The 26,051-nt window shown below is 40.2% G+C and overlaps 1 protein-coding gene across 1 annotated transcript; it reads left to right on the top strand.

Moving 5' to 3' along the window:
• The first annotated feature begins 1,107 nt into the window (after positions 1-1,107).
• Positions 1,108-4,868, top strand: LOC142659542 (uncharacterized). Its single transcript, XM_075835780.1, has 11 exons — positions 1,108-1,499; positions 1,582-1,923; positions 2,012-2,461; positions 2,598-2,802; positions 3,199-3,327; positions 3,412-3,545; positions 3,626-3,850; positions 3,944-4,123; positions 4,215-4,292; positions 4,404-4,480; positions 4,750-4,868. Exons 1-11 carry the CDS (start codon positions 1,219-1,221, stop codon positions 4,866-4,868), a joined length of 2,220 nt encoding a protein of 739 aa, XP_075691895.1. The 5' UTR covers positions 1,108-1,218.
• Positions 4,869-26,051: the final 21,183 nt, after the last annotated feature.

Consider the following 26,051-nt stretch of genomic DNA (forward strand, 5'->3'; position numbering starts at 1 on the left):
TACAGTATGGTGCAGCTATGGGGGGCATTATACTGTATGGTGCAACTGTGGGAGCATTACACTGTATGGTGCAGCTATGGGGGCACCATATTAAAATGTACATACTCTAATGTATTTTAACACTATGCCACATACCTATCTAGTTTCTATAAAAACAGTAGCAAAAAACGTGTTGTAAAGGACAGCTTAGAAACGATAATAAATATTACATTTAATAGGTGTATATGAAATAGATATAGTGTATATGAAATAGAAATGATAGTAAATATCAAATTTAATAAATGTAAATGTCCTATTGTATTCAAACAATTGTATTATCAGGTTTTCAGCATGAGTCTGTAGTTTTATCTCTGTTATTCTCCTCAGCCACTAAAAAGGCAGATAAGCTTTTGTGCATCATTCAAACTCTCCTATCACAGGCTCTGTTTGTTGTTTGTGTAAGAGGATCTTCTTACAAAGCATCAACCTCACACTATAAAACAGTTTAAAACACTGAGGCATTTTCAGTCAGTTTGGAAGTTTTCTTGAAAGCTATTGACTGATCTCCTTCTTGGATTGCATTATTTTTTTGCTATTCACCTTATTCACTTGAGACATTGTACCTGGATACCTACATCATCTGCCTTTTGGATACTGCTTCTAAAAGATTTATTGTTTTTTTGACTCAAATATACATCTTTAGGACAACAAGTTCTAGTTACAGGAATGGAGTCTGCAGCCAAATTGTAAGTAAATATGTTTATTAACGTATATTTATGTTCATCATTAATGTTCAGTTCAGGCAAATTGTATAGTGAAATCATGGTGAGCCATGGGCTAGGGAAGAGGTGCCATTTTATTTTCAGTAGGCCACATTGTACAAGCCCAGGCATTGTTCAGGTAGTTGAGTTACAAGCATGTAATCTGCAGCAAAAGTACAAGTTCATGTGTTTATTGACCTCTAGGATATACCCTAAAATACATAGCCATTTTTGTATAAAATACATGTTGTAGACTGCCTATAACATAGAGAGGTTACTATGAGAAGCCATGTGGTAGCGTAGAGGCCTCCTGTTTCAGTAGGGCGTGGTATTAAAACCCAGGCATTGTTCAGTTAGCCTGCCTGAAACAAATCAGTATGCATGTAGTGGGACATCTTGTGACTATTTTTGAGATTGCAGTTTGGGTATATTTCAAACTAAGCTATATTACTTAGGACATTTTTAAATCCAAAACCTCATGTCTTTCAACAGGCAAAACAGAACTCCTATGACATGCCCAGTATGTTACCGTACACAGACATTATTCTCTACACATCTGAGGAGAAAGTGTATGAGGTTCAGCAGCGATGAGGAGATAAAAGCCACTGTGGCATTGGCCAGGAAAACCCTGGTGAAAATTGCATCTAAGGGCACTGCAATCAGTTACCAAGAGATCATCTCTCTTGGCTCATTGGAAAACGTTGTCCCCTTCCTCGAGGACAGGGGCTTTTTGATCATTAACAAACCAACTGTGGCCAGGTATGTGTCACCCCTGTCTGCTTATGTCTCATAGCTCTCGAGTGTTTACACTTATACTCACGTTGCTTTTTATATTTTACAGCAATGTACAATATGGAAGACCATCAACCTCTGCATCAACTGCCCTTACTGTGCCACATCACACAGCGGCTGTAGAGGATATTGCAGCCATACCAGTCCCTGATGAGGAAATGGAGGTCACACTGATCCCTGCAGATCCTGAGGAAGAAGTTACAGACACACCATTCCTTGCACAGCCTGAAGACCCGAGGGAAGACCAACACAATGAAGAAGGCAGAAGAGCACATGAAGATGACAGCGCAGAGGAGGAAAGTGATAGAGACTTTCAGCTTCAACTAGAGTCTGAGGAAGAATCCAATCAAGAAAGCGGAACTACAGGAAACTTTGATGACAGGACACAGAGGTCAGTGTACATAGATAATCCTTACGTATTCTCTGTGGCTGTCAAATGTGTCAAATCTGATGTCTTGCACTTTTCTCCAAAATTACAGAATCCTACAGACAAAATGGACGGTGGTCACAAGACAGAAGATGAAGGCTGCTGGACTATACAAGCGACATTCATTGGACGAACCAATACTGAAGGGCTTTGCCTACTATTTGCAGCACACATTGGATGTGCCCAACTACAAGCAGGAGGTTGAAAATTTGGCAAGGTTCCTTTATTACATGAACCCGCAGCGTCCCAATCTGGACTTTGTCAGCAACATTGAGAAGGTTAACTCCTTTTTTACAAAGCTGCGTGACCTGAAGCTTGCAAACCAGACTGTCTTTAATTACCTAAAACATATCAGGAGGTTCATGACGTATCAGCTGAGAGCGACCAATCTCTCTGCAGAAAGACCAAGGCTGTTTAAGTCCTGCAACTTCTTTATGGATGTTACAGAGGACATTCAAAAGAGGCTATCTAAGGGAATTTCAAGAGAAGTTGTCAGCAAACGGTGAGTTATGAACTCAAATGTATCCTTAGACAAAGTATGAAACCTCAAATAGGTATATATTTATTTTAGATATTGCTACTACTCTTTATTACTTGTGTATATACAATAAAATTATTTCTCTTTACTTTGTGTTTAGATACAAGTCATTGACAAATTCTATGAAAACACCCCCGGAATGTCAGAGGCTTTTAGTTGTGGCAAAGCCAACCTTCCTGAAATGCCTCAAAGCTGCAAAAGACAGACACATGAAGCGAGACACTCAACTTGAAATTATTTATTATCTTGAGGCCCTGCTTATTTTGAGGCATCTCCAACGGCCAGGTGTTGTCAGACATATGACTGTAAGTAGCTTTCTCCTCCTCTGTTTTTCTGCGTCATTTTGTTTTCCTACCCTGTTATGGTTATGCTGTGGGGTGCTTTTTAGAGAAGTGTCTGGAGGCCTTATGGCTGCAGTTAAATACTTTTAATAGTGTAGGGGAGCCCTGAAGGCCGATAATGGTGTGAAGCCTGCATAAGGTTAATGTTAGCTTATTAAAGTCGGATATTTGTCTGCAAGAACAGAGTGAATAATCTATGTAAAAACCTTACACCTGGCTAGAGATAGAAATTATGCTGAAACAAAAGACTGGCATATGTATAGAAAAAAAACAAAACACAAGTGGCTTGGCGTAGGGTTGGGCTAACACAATACAGTGGCAAGTACATTGTCCCTCATACTTTTTCCTTTTGACTCATAGGTTTCAGAGTGGAATGAGAGGATCACTCACAGATATTTGGGTTTAGACCTGGTAGTTGTTGGGGTCAAGTTACACAAGACCTCTACACACCAAGTGGCAACCTATGTGCTAACAAAGGAGGAAGAAATGGTAAGTTTCTATAAGGCTCCTACTTACTTTATGGAGTTGTAAAGATGCTTTTCAATAATCTCTTTATTTGTATCCCTCCCCTAGTGGTTTAATGTCTACTTTGAGATAGTAAGACCAATGCTGCTAAAGAACAACATGCCAACAGAAGTATTTTTCCTCTCTACATCTGGAAAGGAGATTTATAATGTTTCCAATGACATCCTGCGGTACCACACAAAGTAAGATTCTTAAAAGTCACCTGTCTTTATTCAATTCTAAGTGCTGTGTATGTATTATGTTTTTCTATTTTCCTTTCTAGATATAAACTACCCAACATCACCAGTCAGCTTGTCAGGAGGATTTGCGAAACTTGGACTCTCCCTAATTTTTCTGACTCTGAAAAGTGTCTTTTTGCCAAATATTTGGCACACACCAACATGACAGCGGAAAGAAACTATCGTGAGAAGACACTGACGGACATATGCCATGGTTATATGCTGGTAATGCAAGCCGGTGGTGAGCAGCCCCAAGCCAGCACTTCAAGGTAATTTATTGTGGGAAATAATATATACTGTATAATATTACATGATTTGTTTTAGAAGTTTAATGCTTTATTTTTTCTATGTCTACCCTATAGACAAGAGAACATTCAGGAAGGAGGCCAGGGAATCCAAAGAGAAGATATCACATCCCACGAAGAAGCCCAGGAACAAGATTACAGTGCCAAAGAGGACTGGAGTGAATCAACTGACCGAGGAGAAAAAGAAAGCTTGGCTGATCATGATGATGATGATGATGATGATGATTGGACTTCAAGGTAGATAAACTCTCAGTTTTATTATAAATGTCCTCAGTTCAGTTGTGTTAGACTTATCAATTGATATACTAATGTTTGGTTATTTTTTCAGAGCACAAGTACCATCCTCATTGTTCATCCGAACACGGTCCAGGGCACAGAGGCAGAGAGGGGAAGGGAGCTCCTCTGGGTAATAATAAAATACATTTATTGACCTTACTTTGTAAACTAATATGCTTATTAAACTGTATGTCTCACATTTTGTTTTAACATCAGTATTTATTTTCTTCTTTTATCAAAGGGCTGACGTGACGTCGAGGGATACATCACTATCTGCAATCAAAAGAGTCCCTGTTGTTCTGCTCAGGCGCATCGATAGTTAATTTCCTTTACATATATATATATATATATATATATATATATATATTAAAACCTCTTTGGGTTCCTCAGTGGTCGTGGGTTCAGAATCATTAACTATGTCTTATAGCAGAGGTCATTGGGGTCCTGTTTTGTCTGATTAAGAAAAAATAAATAAAGATGAGAGTTATATTAATAACATTGTAGAGGATTAATGCATATTATCAGGACCATTAGTAAACTAATTATGAGAAACTAATTATTAATAATCTATGATCTTTTAATTATAGGATTGCTTCAAGACCACCTGCCGGAAGAAGACAAAATAAAGAGGACTTTAGGACATCAGCTCTGGGGAAAAAACCATCCAAGAGTAAAAGACATTTTGGACCAATGGAAGAAGAAATAAGAAGCTTAAAAATTATGGACTTTTAATGGACATTAAAATGCACAGGGAACAAAAGCACTTTTATTTGTTGGGTTCTGGGATGTTTGGATGTATTCAATAAATTGATATATATTTTTTTTATTTAATGAGCTACGCTGTTTCCGTGACTCCAATAGTAGTGAATGGCAGTTACAGAAGCAGCGTAGCATGTCTCATTCTTAGTTTACTAACGGTCCTAACGATATGCATTAATCTTCTTCAATGTTATTAATGTAACTATAATCTTTCATTATTTTTTCTTAAACAGGCAATGGACCACAATGACCTGCCCCATCTGCTATAAGACAGAGTTGATGCTGGGAACCTGCACAAAAAATGCATGAAGCACAGCAGCGATGAGGATATAAAGGCTACCCTTGCTATTGCTAGGAACAACTTGGCAAATGTAGCATCTAAAGGCCTTGCAATTCACTATCATGATGTTTCTGAGCTGATATGTGCTGGAAAATGCATGGAAAACCTCTTTGGGTTCCTCAGTGGTCGTGGGTTCACAATCATCAACTCTGTCTTATAGTAGAGGTCATTGGGGTCCTGGTTTGCCTGTTTAATAAAAAATAAATAAAGATTAGAGTTATATTCATAAAATTCTAGAGGATTAATGAATACAATTAGGACCGTTAGTAAAGTAAGAATGAGATACTAATTATTAATAATCTATGATCTTTCAATCATAGGATTGCTTCAAAACCACCGGCCGGAAGAAGACAAAATAAAGAGGACTTTAGGACATCAGCTCTGGGGAAAAAACGTCCCAGCGCAAAATATATTTTAGACCAATAGAAGAAGAAATAAGAATCTTAAAAACATGGACTTTTAATGGACATTAAAATGCACAGAGAACAATAGCAGTTTTATTTGTTGGGTTCTGGGATGTTTGGATGTATTCAATAAATGTATATGTTTTTTAATCTTCATAAAAACTGTGTGTTGCCGCTGAGCGAGATGTTTTGCGATCATGAAAAACGTTATATGTTCGTGAGTTATGTAAACAGCGTAACTGGCTGAGTTTTTCATTAGAACTAAATTGTAAGCGTGTGTAAAAATAGCCGTCGCTCACAAGGCTTTTGTGGTCCAAGCGCGCGTCACAGAACCCTGAATATTTTTAGGCTAGGTGAGAGTGTCCATGGCTACATGTCTAACAAATATTAGATATATGGAACAGTTCGTTTTTAAGATATTAATTTTTTTCCTAAACATAAATTGAAGCCGTGTGCAGAAACAGGCGTCGCTAACGAGGATTTTCCTCGCTACCTGCGCGATGTACCATCACGAGTCTTGGCATATATACTCAGGAGATGGTGACGTATACAGCTTCGGCGCTCGTAACTCCACATTAAACGGTTACGGAAAAAAATTGGTAAACCTATCCATATTAAGCTCTAAATATGGAAATTCCGCCATGTTAATGGGGCAAAAGAAAAGTCTCCTTTTAGAAAAGACGACCGAGTCAGGTGTCGTATTGTTCGGCTTTGCAAGGCGAACAAATAGATGCCTCGGTTGATTCTATCAGACCCGCGGTTCGTTGCTGGTTGTGAAATGCTCTGAGACAGCATTGTGGAAAATGATTATTTATACCCATTTTAGTAAAAAAGGCCTAAATAGTTTGCCCGCTGCGCGGGCTATATCTGTCCTGCTCGCCTGAGTTTTTATATGGGTGGTCAGAGTGTCAAAGGCTAGATGTGTATGAACAATTAGGCCTTTTGCACTACTAGTATTTATAATATCATTTAGTTATTAAAAATTAAATCGTAAATTACGAACTGTGTGCGTTAAACAGGAGCAGCTAAAGAGGCTTTTGGGGCCTAAAAATACGACGCAGAACCCTGAATTTTTTTAGGCTAGGTCAGAGTGTCAAGGGCTACATGTCTAACAAATATTAGTTATATGCAACAGCTAGTTTTCAAGATATTAATTTTTTTATAAAAATAAATTGAAGCCGTGTTTAGAAACAGGCGTTGCTAACGAGAATTGACCTTGCTAACCGCGTGACGTATCGTCACGAGTCTTGGCGTACATACTCAGGAGATGGTGACGTATAATAGCTTCGGGGCTCATAACTCTACATTGAGCAGTTACGGAAAAAAATTGGAAAACCTATCCATATTAAGCTCTTAATATGGAAATTCCGCCATGTTTATGGGGCAAAAGAGGAGTCCCCTTTCAGAAAAGACAACCGATTCAGGTGTCGTATTGTTCGGCTTTGCAAGGCGAACGAATGGATGTCTCGGTTGATTCTATCAGACCCGCGGTTCGTTGCTGGTTGTGAAATGCTCTGGGACAGCATTATGGAAAATTATTATTTATACCCATTTTAGTGAAAAAGGCCTAAATTTTTGACCCGCTGCGCGGGCTACATCTGTCCTGCTGGCCTAAGATTTTATATGGTAGGTCAGAGTGTCAAAGGCTAGATGTGTATGAAAAATTAGGCCTTTTGCACTACTATTATCTATAATATTGTTCATTTATTAGAATTAAATAGTAAATTACGCACTCTGTGCGTTAAACAGGAGCAGCTAAAGAGGCTTTTGGGGCCTAAAACTGCGACGCAGACCCTTGAAATTTTTTAGGGTAGGTCATAGTGTCAACTGCTACAGGTGTGAGAAGTTTGATGGCTTTGAGGCGGTTCGCTTTTAAGATATTATTTTTTTTATTAGAACTACATTGTAAACGTGTGTAAGAATAGCCGTCGCTCACAAGGCTTTTGTGGTCCAAGCGCGCGTCACAGAACCCTGAATTTTTTTAGGCTACGTCAGAGTGTCAAGGGCTACATGTCTAACAAATATTAGTTATATGCAACAGCTAGTTTTCAAGATATTAATTTTTTTATAAAAATAAATTGAAGCAGTGTTTAGAAACAGGCGTCGCTAACGAGAAGTGACCTTGCTAACCGCGCGACGTATCATCACGAGTCTTGGCGTACATACTCAGGAGATGGTGACGTATAACAGCTTCGGGGCTCATAACTCTACATTGAGCGGTTACGGAAAAAAATTGGAAAACCTATCCATATTAAACTCTTAATATGGAAATTCCGCCATGTTTATGGGGCAAAAGAGGAGTCCCCTTTTAGAAAAGACGACCGAGTCAGGTGTTGTATTGTTCGGCTTTGCAAGGCGAACAAATGGACGCCTCAGTTGATTCTATCAGACCCGCGGTTCGTTGCTGGTTGTGAAATGCTCTGGGACAGCATTGTGGAAAATGATTATTTATACCCATTTTAGTGAAAAAGGCCTACATTGTTGGGCCGCTGCGCGGGCTACATCTGTCCTACTGGCGTGAGTTTTTATATGGTAGGTCAGAGCGTCAAAGTCTAGATGTGTATGAAAAATTAGGCCTTTTGCACCACTAGTATCTATAATATTGTTCATTTATTAGAATTAAATCGTAAATTACGCACTCTGTGCGTTAAACAGGAGCTGCAAAAGAGACTTTTGGGGCCTAAAACTGCGACGCAGAACCTTGAAATTTTTTAGGGTAGGTCATAGTGTCAACTGCTACAGGTGTGAGAAGTTTGATGGCTTTGAGGCGGTTCACGTTTAAGATATTATTTTTTTTATTAAAACTACATTGTAAACGTGTGTAAAAATAGCCATCGCTCACAAGGCTTTTGTGGTCCAAGCGCGCGTCACAGAACCCTGAATTTTTTTAGGCTAGGTCAGAGTGTCAAGGGCTACATGTCTAACAAATATTAGTTATATCCAACAGCTAGTTTTCAAGATATTAATGTTTTTATAAAAATAAATTGAAGCCGTGTTTAGAAACAGGCGTCGCTAACGAGAAATTACCTCGCTAATGGCGCAACGTATCGTCACGAGTCTTGGCATACATACTCAGGAGATGGTGACGTATAATAGCTTTGGGGCTCATAACTCTACATTCAGCGGTTACGGAAAAAAATTGGAAAATCTATCCATATTAAGCTCCTATTATGGAAATTCCACCATGTTTATGGGGCAAAAGAGGAGTCCCCTTTCAGAAAAGACGACTGAGTCAGGTGTCGTATTGTTCGGCTTTGCAAGGCGAACGAATGGACACCTCGGTTGATTCTATCAGACCCGCGGTTTGTTGCTGGTTGTGAAATGCTCTGGGACAGCATTGTGGAAAATGATTATTTATACCCATTTTAGTGAAAAAGGCCTACATTTTTGGCCCGCTGCGCGGGCTACATCTGTCCTGCTGGCCTGAGTTTTTATAGGGTAGGTCAGAGTGTCAAAGGCTAGATGTGTATGAAAAATTAGGCCTTTTGCACTACTAGTATCTATAATATTGTTCATTTATTCAAATTAAATCGTAAATTACGCACTCTGTGCGTTAAATAGGAGCAGCTAAAGAGGCTTTTGGGGCCTAAAACTGCGACGCAGACCCTTGAAATTTTTTAGGGTAGGTCATAGTGTCAACTGCTACAGGTGTAAGAAGTTTGATGGCTTTGAGGCGGTTCGTGTTTAAGATATTATTTTTTTTATTAAAACTACATTGTAAACGTGTGTAAAAATAGCCGTCACTCACAAGGCTTTTGTGGTCCAAGCGCGCGTCTCAGAACCCTGATTTTTTTTAGGCTATGTCAGAGTGTCAAGGGCTACATGTCTAATAAATATTAGTTATATCCAACAGCTAGTTTTCAAGATATTAATGTTTTTATAAAAATAAATTGAAGCCGTGTTTAGAAACAGGCGTCGCTAACGAGAAATTACCTCGCTAATGGCGCAACGTATCGTCACGAGTCTTGGCATACATACTCAGGAGATGGTGACGTATAATAGCTTTGGGGCTCATAACTCTACATTCAGCAGTTATGGAAAAAAATTGGAAAACCTATCCATATTAAGATCCTATTATGGAAATTCTACCATGTTTATGGGGCAAAAGAGGAGTCCCCTTTCAGAAAAGACGACCGAGTCAGGTGTCGTATTGTTCGGCTTTGCAAGGCGAACAAATGGACGCCTCGGTTGATTCTATCAGACCCGCGGTTCGTTGCTGGTTGTGAAATGCTCTGGGACAGCATTGTGGAAAATGATTATTTATACCCATTTTAGTGAAAAAGGCCTACATTTTTGGCCCGCTGCGCTGGCTACATCTGTCCTGCTGGACTGGGTTTTTATATGGTAGGTCAGAGTGTCAAAGGCTAGATGTGTATGAAAAATTAGGCCTTTTGCACCACTAGTATCTATAATATTGTTCATTTATTCAAATTAAAACGTAAATTACGCACTCTGTGCGTTAAACAGGAGCAGCTAAAGAGGCTTTTGGGGTCTAAAACTGTGACGCAGACCCTTGAAATTTTTTAGGGTAGGTCACAGTGTCAACTGCTACAGGTGTGAGAAGTTTGATGGCTTTGAGGCGGTTCGCGTTTAAGATATTATTTTTTTTATTAAAACTACATTGTAAACGTGTGTAAAAATAGCCGTCGCTCACAAGGCTTTTGTGGTCCAAGCGCGCGTCTCAGAACGCTGAATTTTTTTAGGCTAGGTCAGAGTGTCAAGGGCTACATGTTTAACAAATATTAGTTATATGCAACAGTTAGTTTTCAAGATATTAATTTTTTTATAAAAACAAATTTAAGCCGTGTGTAGAAACAGGCGTGGCTAACTAGAATTTTCCTCGCTAACCGCGCGACGTATCGTCACGATTCTTGGCGTACATACTCAGATGATGGTGACGTATAATAGCTTTGGGGCTCGTAAATCCACATTGAGCGGTTACGGAAAAAAATTGGTAAACCTATCCATATTAAGCTCTTAATATGGAAATTCCGCCATGTTTATGGGGCAAAAGAGGAGTCCCCTTTCAGAAAAGACGACCAAGTCAGGTGTCGTATTGTTCGGCTTTGCAAGGCGAACGAATGGACGCCTTGGTTGATTCTATTAGACTTGCGGTTCGTTGCTGGTTGTGAAATGCTCTGGGACAGTATTGTGGAAAATGATTATTTATACCCATTTTAGTGAAAAAGGCCTACATTTTTGGCCCGCTGCGCGGGCTACATCTGTCCTACTAGCCTGAGTTTTTATATAGTAGGTCAGAGTGACAAAGGCTAGATGTGTATGAAAAATTAGGCCTTTTGCACTACCAGTATCTATAATATTGTTCATTTATTAGAATTAAATCGTAAATTACGCACTCTGTGCATAAAACAGGAGCAGCTAAAGAGGCTTTTGGAGCCTAAAAATGCGACGCAGACCCTTGAAATTTTTTAGGGTAGGTCAGAGTGTCAACTGCTACAGGTGTCAGAAGTTTGATGGCTTTGTGGTGGTGCGCTTTTAAGACATTATTTTTTCAATAGAACTAAATTTTAAACGTGTGTAAAAATAGCCATCGCTCACAAGGCTTTTGTGGTCCAAGCGCGCGTCTCAGAACCCTGAATTTTTTTAGGCTACGTCAGAGTGTCAAGGGCTACATGTCTAATAAATATTAGTTATATCCAACAGCTAGTTTTCAAGATATTAATTTTTTTATAAAAATAAATTGAAGCCGTGTTTAGAAACAGGCGTCGCTAACGAGAAATTACCTCGCTAACGGCGCGACGTATCGTCACGAGTCTTGGCATACATACTCAGGAGATGGTGACGTATAATAGCTTTGGGGCTCATAACTCTACATTCAGCGGTTATGGAAAAAAATTGGAAAACCTATCCATATTAAGCTCCTATTATGGAAATTCCGCCATGTTTATGGGGCAAAAGAGGAGTCCCCTTTCAGAAAAGACGACCGAGTCAGGTGTCGTATTGTTCGGCTTTGCAAGGCGAACGAATGGACACCTCGGTTGATTCTATCAGACCCGCGGTTCGTTGCTGGTTGTGAAATGCTCTGGGACAGCATTGTGGAAAATGATTATTTATACCCATTTTAGTGAAAAAGGCCTAAATTTTTGGCCCACTGCGCGGGCTACATCTGTCCTGCTGGCCTGAGTTTTTATAGGGTAGGTCAGAGTGTCAAAGGCTAGATGTGTATGAAAAATTAGGCCTTTTGCACCACTAGTATCTATAATATTGTTCATTTATTCAAATTAAATCGTAAATTACGCACTCTGTGCGTTAAATAGGAGCAGCTAAAGAGGCTTTTGGGGCCTAAAACTGCGACGCAGACCCTTGACATTTTTTAGGGTAGGTCATAGTGTCAACTGCTACAGGTGTGAGAAGTTTGATGGCTTTGAGGCGGTTCGCGTTTAAGATATTAATTTTTTTATTAAAACTACATTGTAAACGTGTGTAAAAATAGCCGTCGCTCACAAGGCTTTTGTGGTCAAAGCGCGCGTCTCAGAACCCTGAATTTTTTTAGGCTACGTCAGAGTGTCAAGGGCTACATGTCTAATAAATATTAGTTATATCCAACAGCTAGTTTTCAAGATATTAATTTTTTTATAAAAATAAATTGAAGCCGTGTTTAGAAACAGGCGTGGCTAACGAGAAATTACCTCTGTAACGGCGCGACGTATCGTCACGAGTCTTGGCATACATACTCAGGAGATGGTGACGTATAATAGCTTTGGGGCTCATAACTCTACATTCAGCGGTTATGGAAAAAAATTGGAAAACCTATCCATATTAAGCTCCTATTATGGAAATTCCGCCATGTTTATGGGGCAAAAGAGGAGTCCCCTTTCAGAAAAGACGACCGAGTCAGGTGTCGTATTGTTCGGCTTTGCAAGGCGAACGAATGGACACCTCGGTTGATTCTATCAGACCCGCGGTTCGTTGCTGGTTGTGAAATGCTCTGGGACAGCATTGTGGAAAATGATTATTTATACCCATTTTAGTGAAAAAGGCCTACATTTTTGGCCCGCTGCGCGGGCTACATCTGTCCTGCTGGCCTGAGTTTTTATAGGGTAGGTCAGAGTGTCAAAGGCTTGATGTGTATGAAAAATTAGGCCTTTTGCACTACTAGTATCTATAATATTGTTCATTTATTCAAATTAAATCGTAAATTACGCACTCTGTGCGTTAAACAGGAGCAGCTAAAGAGGCTTTTGGGGCCTTAAACTGCGACACAGACCCTTGAAATTTTTTAGGGTAGGTCATACTGTCAACTGCTACAGGTGTGAGAAGTTTGATGGCTTTGAGGCGGTTCGCGTTTAAGATATTAATTTTTTTATTAAAACTACATTGTAAACGTGTGTAAAAATAGCCGTCGCTCACAAGGCTTTTGTGGTCAAAGCGCGCGTCTCAGAACCCTGAATTTTTTTAGGCTACGTCAGAGTGTCAAGGGCTACATGTCTAATAAATATTAGTTATATCCAACAGATAGTTTTCAAGATATTAATTTTTTTATAAAAATAAATTGAAGCCGTGTTTAGAAACAGGCGTCGCTAACGAGAAATTACCTCGCTAATGGCGCGACGTATCATCACGAGTCTTGGCATACATACTCAGGAGATGGTGACGTATAATAGCTTCGGGGCTCATAACTCTACATTTAGCGGTTACGGAAAAAAATTGGAAAACCTATCCATATTAAGCTCCTATTATGGAAATTCCGCCATGTTTATGGGGCAAAAGAGGAGTCCCCTTTCAGAAAAGACGACCGAGTCAGGTGTCGTATTGTTCGGCTTTGCAAGGCGAACGAATAGACGCCTCGTTTGATTCTATCAGACCCGCGGTTCGTTGCTGGTTGTGAAATGCTCTGGGACAGCATTGTGGAAAATGATTATTTATACCCATTTTAGTGAAAAAGGCCTACATTTTTGGCCCGCTGCGCGGGCTACATCTGTCCTGCTGGCCTGGGTTTTTATATGGTAGGTCAGAGTGTCAAAGGCTAGATGTGTATGAAAAATTAGGCCTTTTGCACTACTAGTATCTATAATATTGTTCATTTATTCAAATTAAAACGTAAATTACGCACTCTGTGCGTTAAACAGGAGCAGCTAAAGAGGCTTTTGGGGCCTAAAACTGCGACGCAGACCCTTGAAATTTTTTAGGGTAGGTCACAGTGTCAACTGCTACAGGTGTGAGAAGTTTGATGGCTTTGAGGCGGTTCGCGTTTAAGATATTTTTTTTTTTATTAAAACTACATTGTAAACGTGTGTAAAAATAGCCGTCGCTCACAAGGCTTTTGTGGTCCAAGCGCGCGTCTCAGAACGCTGAATTTTTTTAGGCTAGGTCAGAGTGTCAAGGGCTACATGTTTAACAAATATTAGTTATATGCAACAGTTAGTTTTCAAGATATTAATTTTTTTATAAAAACAAATTTAAGCCGTGTGTAGAAACAGGCGTGGCTAACGAGAATTTTCCTCGCTAACCGCGCGACGTATCGTCACGATTCTTGGCGTACATACTCAGATGATGGTGACGTATAATAGCTTTGGGGCTCGTAAATCCACATTGAGCGGTTACGGAAAAAAATTGGTAAACCTATCCATATTAAGCTCTTAATATGGAAATTCCGCCATGTTTATGGGGCAAAAGAGGAGTCCCCTTTCAGAAAAGACGACCAAGTCAGGTGTCGTATTGTTCGGCTTTGCAAGGCGAACGAATGGACGCCTTGGTTGATTCTATTAGACTTGCGGTTCGTTGCTGGTTGTGAAATGCTCTGGGACAGTATTGTGGAAAATGATTATTTATACCCATTTTAGTGAAAAAGGCCTACATTTTTGGCCCGCTGCGCGGGCTACATCTGTCCTACTAGCCTGAGTTTTTATATAGTAGGTCAGAGTGACAAAGGCTAGATGTGTATGAAAAATTAAGCCTTTTGCACTACCAGTATCTATAATATTGTTCATTTATTAGAATTAAATCGTAAATTACGCACTCTGTGCATAAAACAGGAGCAGCTAAAGAGGCTTTTGGAGCCTAAAAATGCGACGCAGACCCTTGAAATTTTTTAGGGTAGGTCAGAGTGTCAACTGCTACAGGTGTCAGAAGTTTGATGGCATTGTGGTGGTGCGCTTTTAAGACATTATTTTTTCAATAGAACTAAATTTTAAACGTGTGTAAAAATAGCCATCGCTCACAAGGCTTTTGTGGTCCAAGCGCGCGTCTCAGAACCCTGAATTTTTTTAGGCTACGTCAGAGTGTCAAGGGCTACATGTCTAATAAATATTAGTTATATCCAACAGCTAGTTTTCAAGATATTAATTTTTTTATAAAAATAAATTGAAGCCGTGTTTAGAAACAGGCGTCGCTAACGAGAAATTACCTCGCTAACGGCGCGACGTATCGTCACGAGTCTTGGCATACATACTCAGGAGATGGTGATGTATAATAGCTTTGGGGCTCATAACTCTACATTCAGCGGTTATGGAAAAAAATTGGAAAACCTATCCATATTAAGCTCCTACTATGGAAATTCCGCCATGTTTATGGGGCAAAAGAGGAGTCCCCTTTCAGAAAAGACGACCGAGTCAGGTGTCGTATTGTTCGGCTTTGCAAGGCGAACGAATGGACACCTCGGTTGATTCTATCAGACCCGCGGTTCGTTGCTGGTTGTGAAATGCTCTGGGACAGCATTGTGGAAAATGATTATTTATACCCATTTTAGTGAAAAAGGCCTAAATTTTTGGCCCACTGCGCGGGCTACATCTGTCCTGCTGGCCTGAGTTTTTATAGGGTAGGTCAGAGTGTCAAAGGCTAGATGTGTATGAAAAATTAGGCCTTTTGCACCACTAGTATCTATAATATTGTTCATTTATTCAAATTAAATCGTAAATTACGCACTCTGTGCGTTAAATAGGAGCAGCTAAAGAGGCTTTTGGGGCCTAAAACTGCGACGCAGACCCTTGACATTTTTTAGGGTAGGTCATAGTGTCAACTGCTACAGGTGTGAGAAGTTTGATGGCTTTGAGGCGGTTCGCGTTTAAGATATTAATTTTTTTATTAAAACTACATTGTAAACGTGTGTAAAAATAGCCGTCGCTCACAAGGCTTTTGTGGTCAAAGCGCGCGTCTCAGAACCCTGAATTTTTTTAGGCTACGTCAGAGTGTCAAGGGCTACATGTCTAATAAATATTAGTTATATCCAACAGCTAGTTTTCAAGATATTAATTTTTTTATAAAAATAAATTGAAGCCGTGTTTAGAAACAGGCGTCGCTAACGAGAAATTACCTCTGTAACGGCGCGACGTATCGTCACGAGTCTTGGCATACATACTCAGGAGATGGTGACGTATAATAGCTTTGGGGCTCATAACTCTACATTCAGCGGTTATGGAAAAAAATTGGAAAACCTATCCATATTAAGCTCCTATTATGGAAATTCCGCCATGTTTACGGGGCAAAAGAGGAGTCCCCTTTCAGAAAAGACGACCGAGTCAGGTGTCGTATTGTTCGGCTTTGCAAGGCGAACGAATGGACACCTCGGTTGATTCTATCAGACCCGCGGTTCGTTGCTGGTGGTGAAATGCTCTGGGACAGCATTGTGGAAAATTATTATTTATACCCATTTTAGTGAAAAAGGCCTACATTTTTGGCCCGCTGCGCGGGCTACATCTGTCCTGCTGGCCTGAGTTTTTATAGGGTAGGTCAGAGTGTCAAAGGCTAGATGTGTATGAAAAATTAGGCCTTTTGCACTACTAGTATCTATAATATTGTTCATTTATTCAAATTAAATCGTAAATTACGCACTCTGTGCGTTAAATAGGAGCAGCTTAAGAGGCTTTTGGGGCCTAAAACTGCGACGCAGACCCTTGACATTTTTTAGGGTAGGTCATAGTGTCAACTGCTACAGGTGTGAGAAGTTTGATGGCTTTGAGGCGGTTCGCGTTTAAGATATTAATTTTTTTATTAAAACTACATTGTAAACGTGTGTAAAAATAGCCGTCGCTCACAAGGCTTTTGTGGTCCAAGCGCGCGTCTCAGAACCCTGAATTTTTTTAGGCTACGTCAGAGTGTCAAGGGCTACATGTCTAATAAATATTAGTTATATCCAACAGCTAGTTTTCAAGATATTAATTTTTTTATAAAAATAAATTGAAGCCGTGTTTAGAAACAGGCGTGGCTAACGAGAAATTACCTCTGTAACGGCGCGACGTATCGTCACGAGTCTTGGCATACATACTCAGGAGATGGTGACGTATAATAGCTTTGGGGCTCATAACTCTACATTCAGCGGTTATGGAAAAAAATTGGAAAACCTATCCATATTAAGCTCCTATTATGGAAATTCCGCCATGTTTATGGGGCAAAAGAGGAGTCCCCTTTCAGAAAAGACGACCGAGTCAGGTGTCGTATTGTTCGGCTTTGCAAGGCGAACGAATGGACACCTCGGTTGATTCTATCAGACCCGCGGTTCGTTGCTGGTTGTGAAATGCTCTGGGACAGCATTGTGGAAAATGATTATTTATACCCATTTTAGTGAAAAAGGCCTACATTTTTGGCCCGCTGCGCGGGCTACATCTGTCCTGCTGGCCTGAGTTTTTATAGGGTAGGTCAGAGTGTCAAAGGCTTGATGTGTATGAAAAATTAGGCCTTTTGCACTACTAGTATCTATAATATTGTTCATTTATTCAAATTAAATCGTAAATTACGCACTCTGTGCGTTAAACAGGAGCAGCTAAAGAGGCTTTTGGGGCCTTAAACTGCGACGCAGACCCTTGAAATTTTTTTAGGGTAGGTCATACTGTCAACTGCTACAGGTGTGAGAAGTTTGATGGCTTTGAGGCGGTTCGCGTTTAAGATATTAATTTTTTTATTAAAACTACATTGTAAACGTGTGTAAAAATAGCCGTCGCTCACAAGGCTTTTGTGGTCAAAGCGCGCGTCTCAGAACCCTGAATTTTTTTAGGCTACGTCAGAGTGTCAAGGGCTACATGTCTAACAAATATTAGTTATATCCAACAGCTAGTTTTCAAGATATTAATTTTTTTATAAAAATAAATTGAAGCCGTGTTTAGAAACAGGCGTCGCTAACGAGAAATTACCTCGCTAATGGCGCGACGTATCATCACGAGTCTTGGCATACATACTCAGGAGATGGTGACGTATAATAGCTTCGGGGCTCATAACTCTACATTTAGCGGTTACGGAAAAAAATTGGAAAACCTATCCATATTAAGCTCCTATTATGGAAATTCCGCCATGTTTATGGGGCAAAAGAGGAGTCCCCTTTCAGAAAAGACGACCGAGTCAGGTGTCGTATTGTTCGGCTTTGCAAGGCGAACGAATAGACGCCTCGGTTGATTCTATCAGACCCGCGGTTCGTTGCTGGTTGTGAAATGCTCTGGGACAGCATTGTGGAAAATGATTATTTATACCCATTTTAGTGAAAAAGGCCTACATTTTTGGCCCGCTGCGCGGGCTACATCTGTCCTGCTGGCCTGGGTTTTTATATGGTAGGTCAGAGTGTCAAAGGCTAGATGTGTATGAAAAATTAGGCCTTTTGCACTACTAGTATCTATAATATTGTTCATTTATTCAAATTAAAACGTAAATTACGCACTCTGTGCGTTAAACAGGAGCAGCTAAAGAGGCTTTTGGGGCCTAAAACTGCGACGCAGACCCTTGAAATTTTTTAGGGTAGGTCACAGTGTCAACTGCTACAGGTGTGAGAAGTTTGATGGCTTTGAGGCGGTTCGCGTTTAAGATATTATTTTTTTTATTAAAACTACATTGTAAACGTGTGTAAAAATAGCCGTCGCTCACAAGGCTTTTGTGGTCCAAGCGCGCGTCTCAGAACACTGAATTTTTTTAGGCTAGGTCAGAGTGTCAAGGGCTACATGTTTAACAAATATTAGTTATATGCAACAGTTAGTTTTCAAGATATTAATTTTTTTATAAAAACAAATTTAAGCCGTGTGTAGAAACAGGCGTGGCTAACGAGAATTTTCCTCGCTAACCGCGCGACGTATCGTCACGATTCTTGGCGTACATACTCAGATGATGGTGACGTATAATAGCTTTGGGGCTCGTAAATCCACATTGAGCGGTTACGGAAAAAAATTGGTAAACCTATCCATATTAAGCTCTTAATATGGAAATTCCGCCATGTTTATGGGGCAAAAGAGGAGTCCCCTTTCAGAAAAGACGACCAAGTCAGGTGTCGTATTGTTCGGCTTTGCAAGGCGAACGAATGGACGCCTTGGTTGATTCTATTAGACTTGCGGTTCGTTGCTGGTTGTGAAATGCTCTGGGACAGTATTGTGGAAAATTATTATTTATACCCATTTTAGTGAAAAAGGCCTACATTTTTGGCCCGCTGCGCGGGCTACATCTGTCCTACTAGCCTGAGTTTTTATATAGTAGGTCAGAGTGACAAAGGCTAGATGTGTATGAAAAATTAAGCCTTTTGCACTACCAGTATCTATAATATTGTTCATTTATTAGAATTAAATCGTAAATTACGCACTCTGTGCATAAAACAGGAGCAGCTAAAGAGGCTTTTGGAGCCTAAAAATGTGACGCAGACCCTTGAAATTTTTTAGGGTAGGTCAGAGTGTCAACTGCTACAGGTGTCAGAAGTTTGATGGCATTGTGGTGGTGCGCTTTTAAGACATTATTTTTTCAATAGAACTAAATTTTAAACGTGTGTAAAAATAGCCATCGCTCACAAGGCTTTTGTGGTCCAAGCGCGCGTCTCAGAACCCTGAATTTTTTTAGGCTACGTCAGAGTGTCAAGGGCTACATGTCTAATAAATATTAGTTATATCCAACAGCTAGTTTTCAAGATATTAATTTTTTTATAAAAATAAATTGAAGCCGTGTTTAGAAACAGGCGTCGCTAACGAGAAATTACCTCGCTAACGGCGCGACGTATCGTCACGAGTCTTGGCATACATACTCAGGAGATGGTGATGTATAATAGCTTTGGGGCTCATAACTCTACATTCAGCGGTTATGGAAAAAAATTGGAAAACCTATCCATATTAAGCTCCTACTATGGAAATTCCGCCATGTTTATGGGGCAAAAGAGGAGTCCCCTTTCAGAAAAGACGACCGAGTCAGGTGTCGTATTGTTCGGCTTTGCAAGGCGAACGAATGGACACCTCGGTTGATTCTATCAGACCCGCGGTTCGTTGCTGGTTGTGAAATGCTCTGGGACAGCATTGTGGAAAATGATTATTTATACCCATTTTAGTGAAAAAGGCCTAAATTTTTGGCCCACTGCGCGGGCTACATCTGTCCTGCTGGCCTGAGTTTTTATAGGGTAGGTCAGAGTGTCAAAGGCTAGATGTGTATGAAAAATTAGGCCTTTTGCACTACTAGTATCTATAATATTGTTCATTTATTAAAATTAAATCGTAAATTACGCACTCTGTGCGTTAAATAGGAGCAGCTAAAGAGGCTTTTGGGGCCTAAAACTGCGACGCAGACCCTTGACATTTTTTAGGGTAGGTCATAGTGTCAACTGCTACAGGTGTGAGAAGTTTGATGGCTTTGAGGCGGTTCGCGTTTAAGATATTAATTTTTTTATTAAAACTACATTGTAAACGTGTGTAAAAATAGCCGTCGCTCACAAGGCTTTTGTGGTCAAAGCGCGCGTCTCAGAACCCTGAATTTTTTTAGGCTACGTCAGAGTGTCAAGGGCTACATGTCTAATAAATATTAGTTATATCCAACAGCTAGTTTTCAAGATATTAATTTTTTTATAAAAATAAATTGAAGCCGTGTTTAGAAACAGGCGTCGCTAACGAGAAATTACCTCTGTAACGGCGCGACGTATCGTCACGAGTCTTGGCATACATACTCAGGAGATGGTGACGTATAATAGCTTTGGGGCTCATAACTCTACATTCAGCGGTTATGGAAAAAAATTGGAAAACCTATCCATATTAAGCTCCTATTATGGAAATTCCGCCATGTTTATGGGGCAAAAGAGGAGTCCCCTTTCAGAAAAGACGACCGAGTCAGGTGTCGTATTGTTCGGCTTTGCAAGGCGAACGAATGGACACCTCGGTTGATTCTATCAGACCCGCGGTTCGTTGCTGGTGGTGAAATGCTCTGGGACAGCATTGTGGAAAATTATTATTTATACCCATTTTAGTGAAAAAGGCCTACATTTTTGGCCCACTGCGCGGGCTACATCTGTCCTGCTGGCCTGAGTTTTTATAGGGTAGGTCAGAGTGTCAAAGGCTAGATGTGTATGAAAAATTAGGCCTTTTGCACCACTAGTATCTATAATATTGTTCATTTATTCAAATTAAATCGTAAATTACGCACTCTGTGCGTTAAATAGGAGCAGCTAAAGAGGCTTTTGGGGCCTAAAACTGCGACGCAGACCCTTGACATTTTTTAGGGTAGGTCATAGTGTCAACTGCTACAGGTGTGAGAAGTTTGATGGCTTTGAGGCGGTTCGCGTTTAAGATATTAATTTTTTTATTAAAACTACATTGTAAACGTGTGTAAAAATAGCCGTCGCTCACAAGGCTTTTGTGGTCAAAGCGCGCGTCTCAGAACCCTGAATTTTTTTAGGCTACGTCAGAGTGTCAAGGGCTACATGTCTAATAAATATTAGTTATATCCAACAGCTAGTTTTCAAGATATTAATTTTTTTATAAAAATAAATTGAAGCCGTGTTTAGAAACAGGCGTCGCTAACGAGAAATTACTTCTGTAACGGCGCGACGTATCGTCACGAGTCTTGGCATACATACTCAGGAGATGGTGACGTATAATAGCTTTGGGGCTCATAACTCTACATTCAGCGGTTATGGAAAAAAATTGGAAAACCTATCCATATTAAGCTCCTATTATGGAAATTCCGCCATGTTTATGGGGCAAAAGAGGAGTCCCCTTTCAGAAAAGACGACCGAGTCAGGTGTCGTATTGTTTGGCTTTGCAAGGCGAACGAATGGACACCTCGGTTGATTCTATCAGACCCGCGGTTCGTTGCTGGTGGTGAAATGCTCTGGGACAGCATTGTGGAAAATTATTATTTATACCCATTTTAGTGAAAAAGGCCTACATTTTTGGCCCACTGCGCGGGCTACATCTGTCCTGCTGGCCTGAGTTTTTATAGGGTAGGTCAGAGTGTCAAAGGCTAGATGTGTATGAAAAATTAGGCCTTTTGCACCACTAGTATCTATAATATTGTTCATTTATTCAAATTAAATCGTAAATTACGCACTCTGTGCGTTAAATAGGAGCAGCTAAAGAGGCTTTTGGGGCCTAAAACTGTGACGCAGACCCTTGACATTTTTTAGGGTAGGTCATAGTGTCAACTGCTACAGGTGTGAGAAGTTTGATGGCTTTGAGGCGGTTCGCGTTTAAGATATTTTTTTTTTAATTAAAACTACATTGTAAACGTGTGTAAAAATAGCCGTCGCTCACAAGGCTTTTGTGGTGAAAGCGCGCGTCTCAGAACCCTGAATTTTTTTAGGCTACGTCAGAGTGTCAAGGGCTACATGTCTAATAAATATTAGTTATATCCAACAGCTAGTTTTCAAGATATTAATTTTTTTATAAAAATTAATTGAAGCCGTGTTTAGAAACAGGCGTCGCTAACGAGAAATTACCTCTGTAACGGCGCGACGTATCGTCACGAGTCTTGGCATACATACTCAGGAGATGGTGACGTATAATAGCTTTGGGGCTCATAACTCTACATTCAGCGGTTATGGAAAAAAATTGGAAAACCTATCCATATTAAGCTCCTATTATGGAAATTCCGCCATGTTTATGGGGCAAAAGAGGAGTCCCCTTTCAGAAAAGACGACCGAGTCAGGTGTCGTATTGTTCGGCTTTGCAAGGCGAACGAATGGACACCTCGGTTGATTCTATCAGACCCGCGGTTCGTTGCTGGTTGTGAAATGCTCTGGGACAGCATTGTGGAAAATTATTATTTATACCCATTTTAGTGAAAAAGGCCTAAATTTTTGGCCCACTGCGCGGGCTACATCTGTCCTGCTGGCCTGAGTTTTTATAGGGTAGGTCAGAGTGTCAAAGGCTAGATGTGTATGAAAAATTAGGCCTTTTGCACTACTAGTATCTATAATATTGTTCATTTATTAAAATTAAATCGTAAATTACGCACTCTGTGCGTTAAATAGGAGCAGCTAAAGAGGCTTTTGGGGCCTAAAACTGCGACGCAGACCCTTGACATTTTTTAGGGTAGGTCATAGTGTCAACTGCTACAGGTGTGAGAAGTTTGATGGCTTTGAGGCGGTTCGCGTTTAAGATATTAATTTTTTTATTAAAACTACATTGTAAACGTGTGTAAAAATAGCCGTCGCTCACAAGGCTTTTGTGGTCAAAGCGCGCGTCTCAGAACCCTGAATTTTTTTAGGCTACGTCAGAGTGTCAAGGGCTACATGTCTAATAAATATTAGTTATATCCAACAGCTAGTTTTCAAGATATTAATTTTTTTATAAAAATAAATTGAAGCCGTGTTTAGAAACAGGCGTCGCTAACGAGAAATTACCTCTGTAACGGCGCGACGTATCGTCACGAGTCTTGGCATACATACTCAGGAGATGGTGACGTATAATAGCTTTGGGGCTCATAACTCTACATTCAGCGGTTATGGAAAAAAATTGGAAAACCTATCCATATTAAGCTCCTATTATGGAAATTCCGCCATGTTTATGGGGCAAAAGAGGAGTCCCCTTTCAGAAAAGACGACCGAGTCAGGTGTCGTATTGTTCGGCTTTGCAAGGCGAACGAATGGACACCTCGGTTGATTCTATCAGACCCGCGGTTCGTTGCTGGTGGTGAAATGCTCTGGGACAGCATTGTGGAAAATTATTATTTATACCCATTTTAGTGAAAAAGGCCTACATTTTTGGCCCACTGCGCGGGCTACATCTGTCCTGCTGGCCTGAGTTTTTATAGGGTAGGTCAGAGTGTCAAAGGCTAGATGTGTATGAAAAATTAGGCCTTTTGCACCACTAGTATCTATAATATTGTTCATTTATTCAAATTAAATCGTAAATTACGCACTCTGTGCGTTAAATAGGAGCAGCTAAAGAGGCTTTTGGGGCCTAAAACTGCGACGCAGACCCTTGACATTTTTTAGGGTAGGTCATAGTGTCAACTGCTACAGGTGTGAGAAGTTTGATGGCTTTGAGGCGGTTCGCGTTTAAGATATTAATTTTTTTATTAAAACTACATTGTAAACGTGTGTAAAAATAGCCGTCGCTCACAAGGCTTTTGTGGTCAAAGCGCGCGTCTCAGAACCCTGAATTTTTTTAGGCTACGTCAGAGTGTCAAGGGCTACATGTCTAATAAATATTAGTTATATCCAACAGCTAGTTTTCAAGATATTAATTTTTTTATAAAAATAAATTGAAGCCGTGTTTAGAAACAGGCGTCGCTAACGAGAAATTACTTCTGTAACGGCGCGACGTATCGTCACGAGTCTTGGCATACATACTCAGGAGATGGTGACGTATAATAGCTTTGGGGCTCATAACTCTACATTCAGCGGTTATGGAAAAAAATTGGAAAACCTATCCATATTAAGCTCCTATTATGGAAATTCCGCCATGTTTATGGGGCAAAAGAGGAGTCCCCTTTCAGAAAAGACGACCGAGTCAGGTGTCGTATTGTTTGGCTTTGCAAGGCGAACGAATGGACACCTCGGTTGATTCTATCAGACCCGCGGTTCGTTGCTGGTGGTGAAATGCTCTGGGACAGCATTGTGGAAAATTATTATTTATACCCATTTTAGTGAAAAAGGCCTACATTTTTGGCCCACTGCGCGGGCTACATCTGTCCTGCTGGCCTGAGTTTTTATAGGGTAGGTCAGAGTGTCAAAGGCTAGATGTGTATGAAAAATTAGGCCTTTTGCACCACTAGTATCTATAATATTGTTCATTTATTCAAATTAAATCGTAAATTACGCACTCTGTGCGTTAAATAGGAGCAGCTAAAGAGGCTTTTGGGGCCTAAAACTGTGACGCAGACCCTTGACATTTTTTAGGGTAGGTCATAGTGTCAACTGCTACAGGTGTGAGAAGTTTGATGGCTTTGAGGCGGTTCGCGTTTAAGATATTTTTTTTTTTATTAAAACTACATTGTAAACGTGTGTAAAAATAGCCGTCGCTCACAAGGCTTTTGTGGTCAAAGCGCGCGTCTCAGAACCCTGAATTTTTTTAGGCTACGTCAGAGTGTCAAGGGCTACATGTCTAATAAATATTAGTTATATCCAACAGCTAGTTTTCAAGATATTAATTTTTTTATAAAAATTAATTGAAGCCGTGTTTAGAAACAGGCGTCGCTAACGAGAAATTACCTCTGTAACGGCGCGACGTATCGTCACGAGTCTTGGCATACATACTCAGGAGATGGTGACGTATAATAGCTTTGGGGCTCATAACTCTACATTCAGCGGTTATGGAAAAAAATTGGAAAACCTATCCATATTAAGCTCCTATTATGGAAATTCCGCCATGTTTATGGGGCAAAAGAGGAGTCCCCTTTCAGAAAAGACGACCGAGTCAGGTGTCGTATTGTTCGGCTTTGCAAGGCGAACGAATGGACACCTCGGTTGATTCTATCAGACCCGCGGTTCGTTGCTGGTTGTGAAATGCTCTGGGACAGCATTGTGGAAAATTATTATTTATACCCATTTTAGTGAAAAAGGCCTACATTTTTGGCCCGCTGCGCGGGCTACATCTGTCCTGCTGGCCTGAGTTTTTATAGGGTAGGTCAGAGTGTCAAAGGCTAGATGTGTATGAAAAATTAGGCCTTTTGCACTACTAGTATCTATAATATTGTTCATTTATTAAAATTAAATCGTAAATTACGCACTCTGTGCGTTAAATAGGAGCAGCTAAAGAGGCTTTTGGGGCCTAAAACTGCGACGCAGACCCTTGACATTTTTTAGGGTAGGTCATAGTGTCAACTGCTACAGGTGTGAGAAGTTTGATGGCTTTGAGGCGGTTCGCGTTTAAGATATTATTTTTTTTATTAAAACTACATTGTAAACGTGTGTAAAAATAGCCGTCGCTCACAAGGCTTTTGTGGTCCAAGCGCGCGTCTGAGAACCCTGAATTTTTTTAGGCTATGTCAGAGTGTCAAGGGCTACATGTCTAACAAATATTAGTTATATCCAACAGCTAGTTTTCAAGATATTAATTTTTTTATAAAAATAAATTGAAGCCGTGTTTAGAAACAGGCGTCGCTAACGAGAAATTACCTCACTAATGGCGCGACGTATCGTCACAAGTCTTGGCATACATACTCAGGAGATGGTGTTGTATAATAGCTTCGGGGCTCATAACTCTACATTCAGCGGTTACGGAAAAAAATTGGAAAACCTATCCATATTAAGCTCCTATTATGG

This window comes from Rhinoderma darwinii, chromosome 1 (assembly GCF_050947455.1).
Source record: "Rhinoderma darwinii isolate aRhiDar2 chromosome 1, aRhiDar2.hap1, whole genome shotgun sequence".
NCBI classification, from domain to species: domain Eukaryota; kingdom Metazoa; phylum Chordata; class Amphibia; order Anura; family Rhinodermatidae; genus Rhinoderma; species Rhinoderma darwinii.

What these genes read in the sequence shown, in the direction of transcription:
- LOC142659542 (XM_075835780.1), top strand. Translation starts at nt 1,219, where the DNA reads ATGTCTTTCAACAGGCAAAACAGAACTCCTATGACATGCCCAGTATGT. An exon ending in TTTGATGACAGGACACAGAG is followed by an intron (nt 1,924 to 2,011) that starts GTCAGTGTACAT and finishes CCAAAATTACAG; the next exon opens with AATCCTACAGACAAAATGGA. An exon ending in GATGATGATTGGACTTCAAG is followed by an intron (nt 4,124 to 4,214) that starts GTAGATAAACTC and finishes TTATTTTTTCAG; the next exon opens with AGCACAAGTACCATCCTCAT.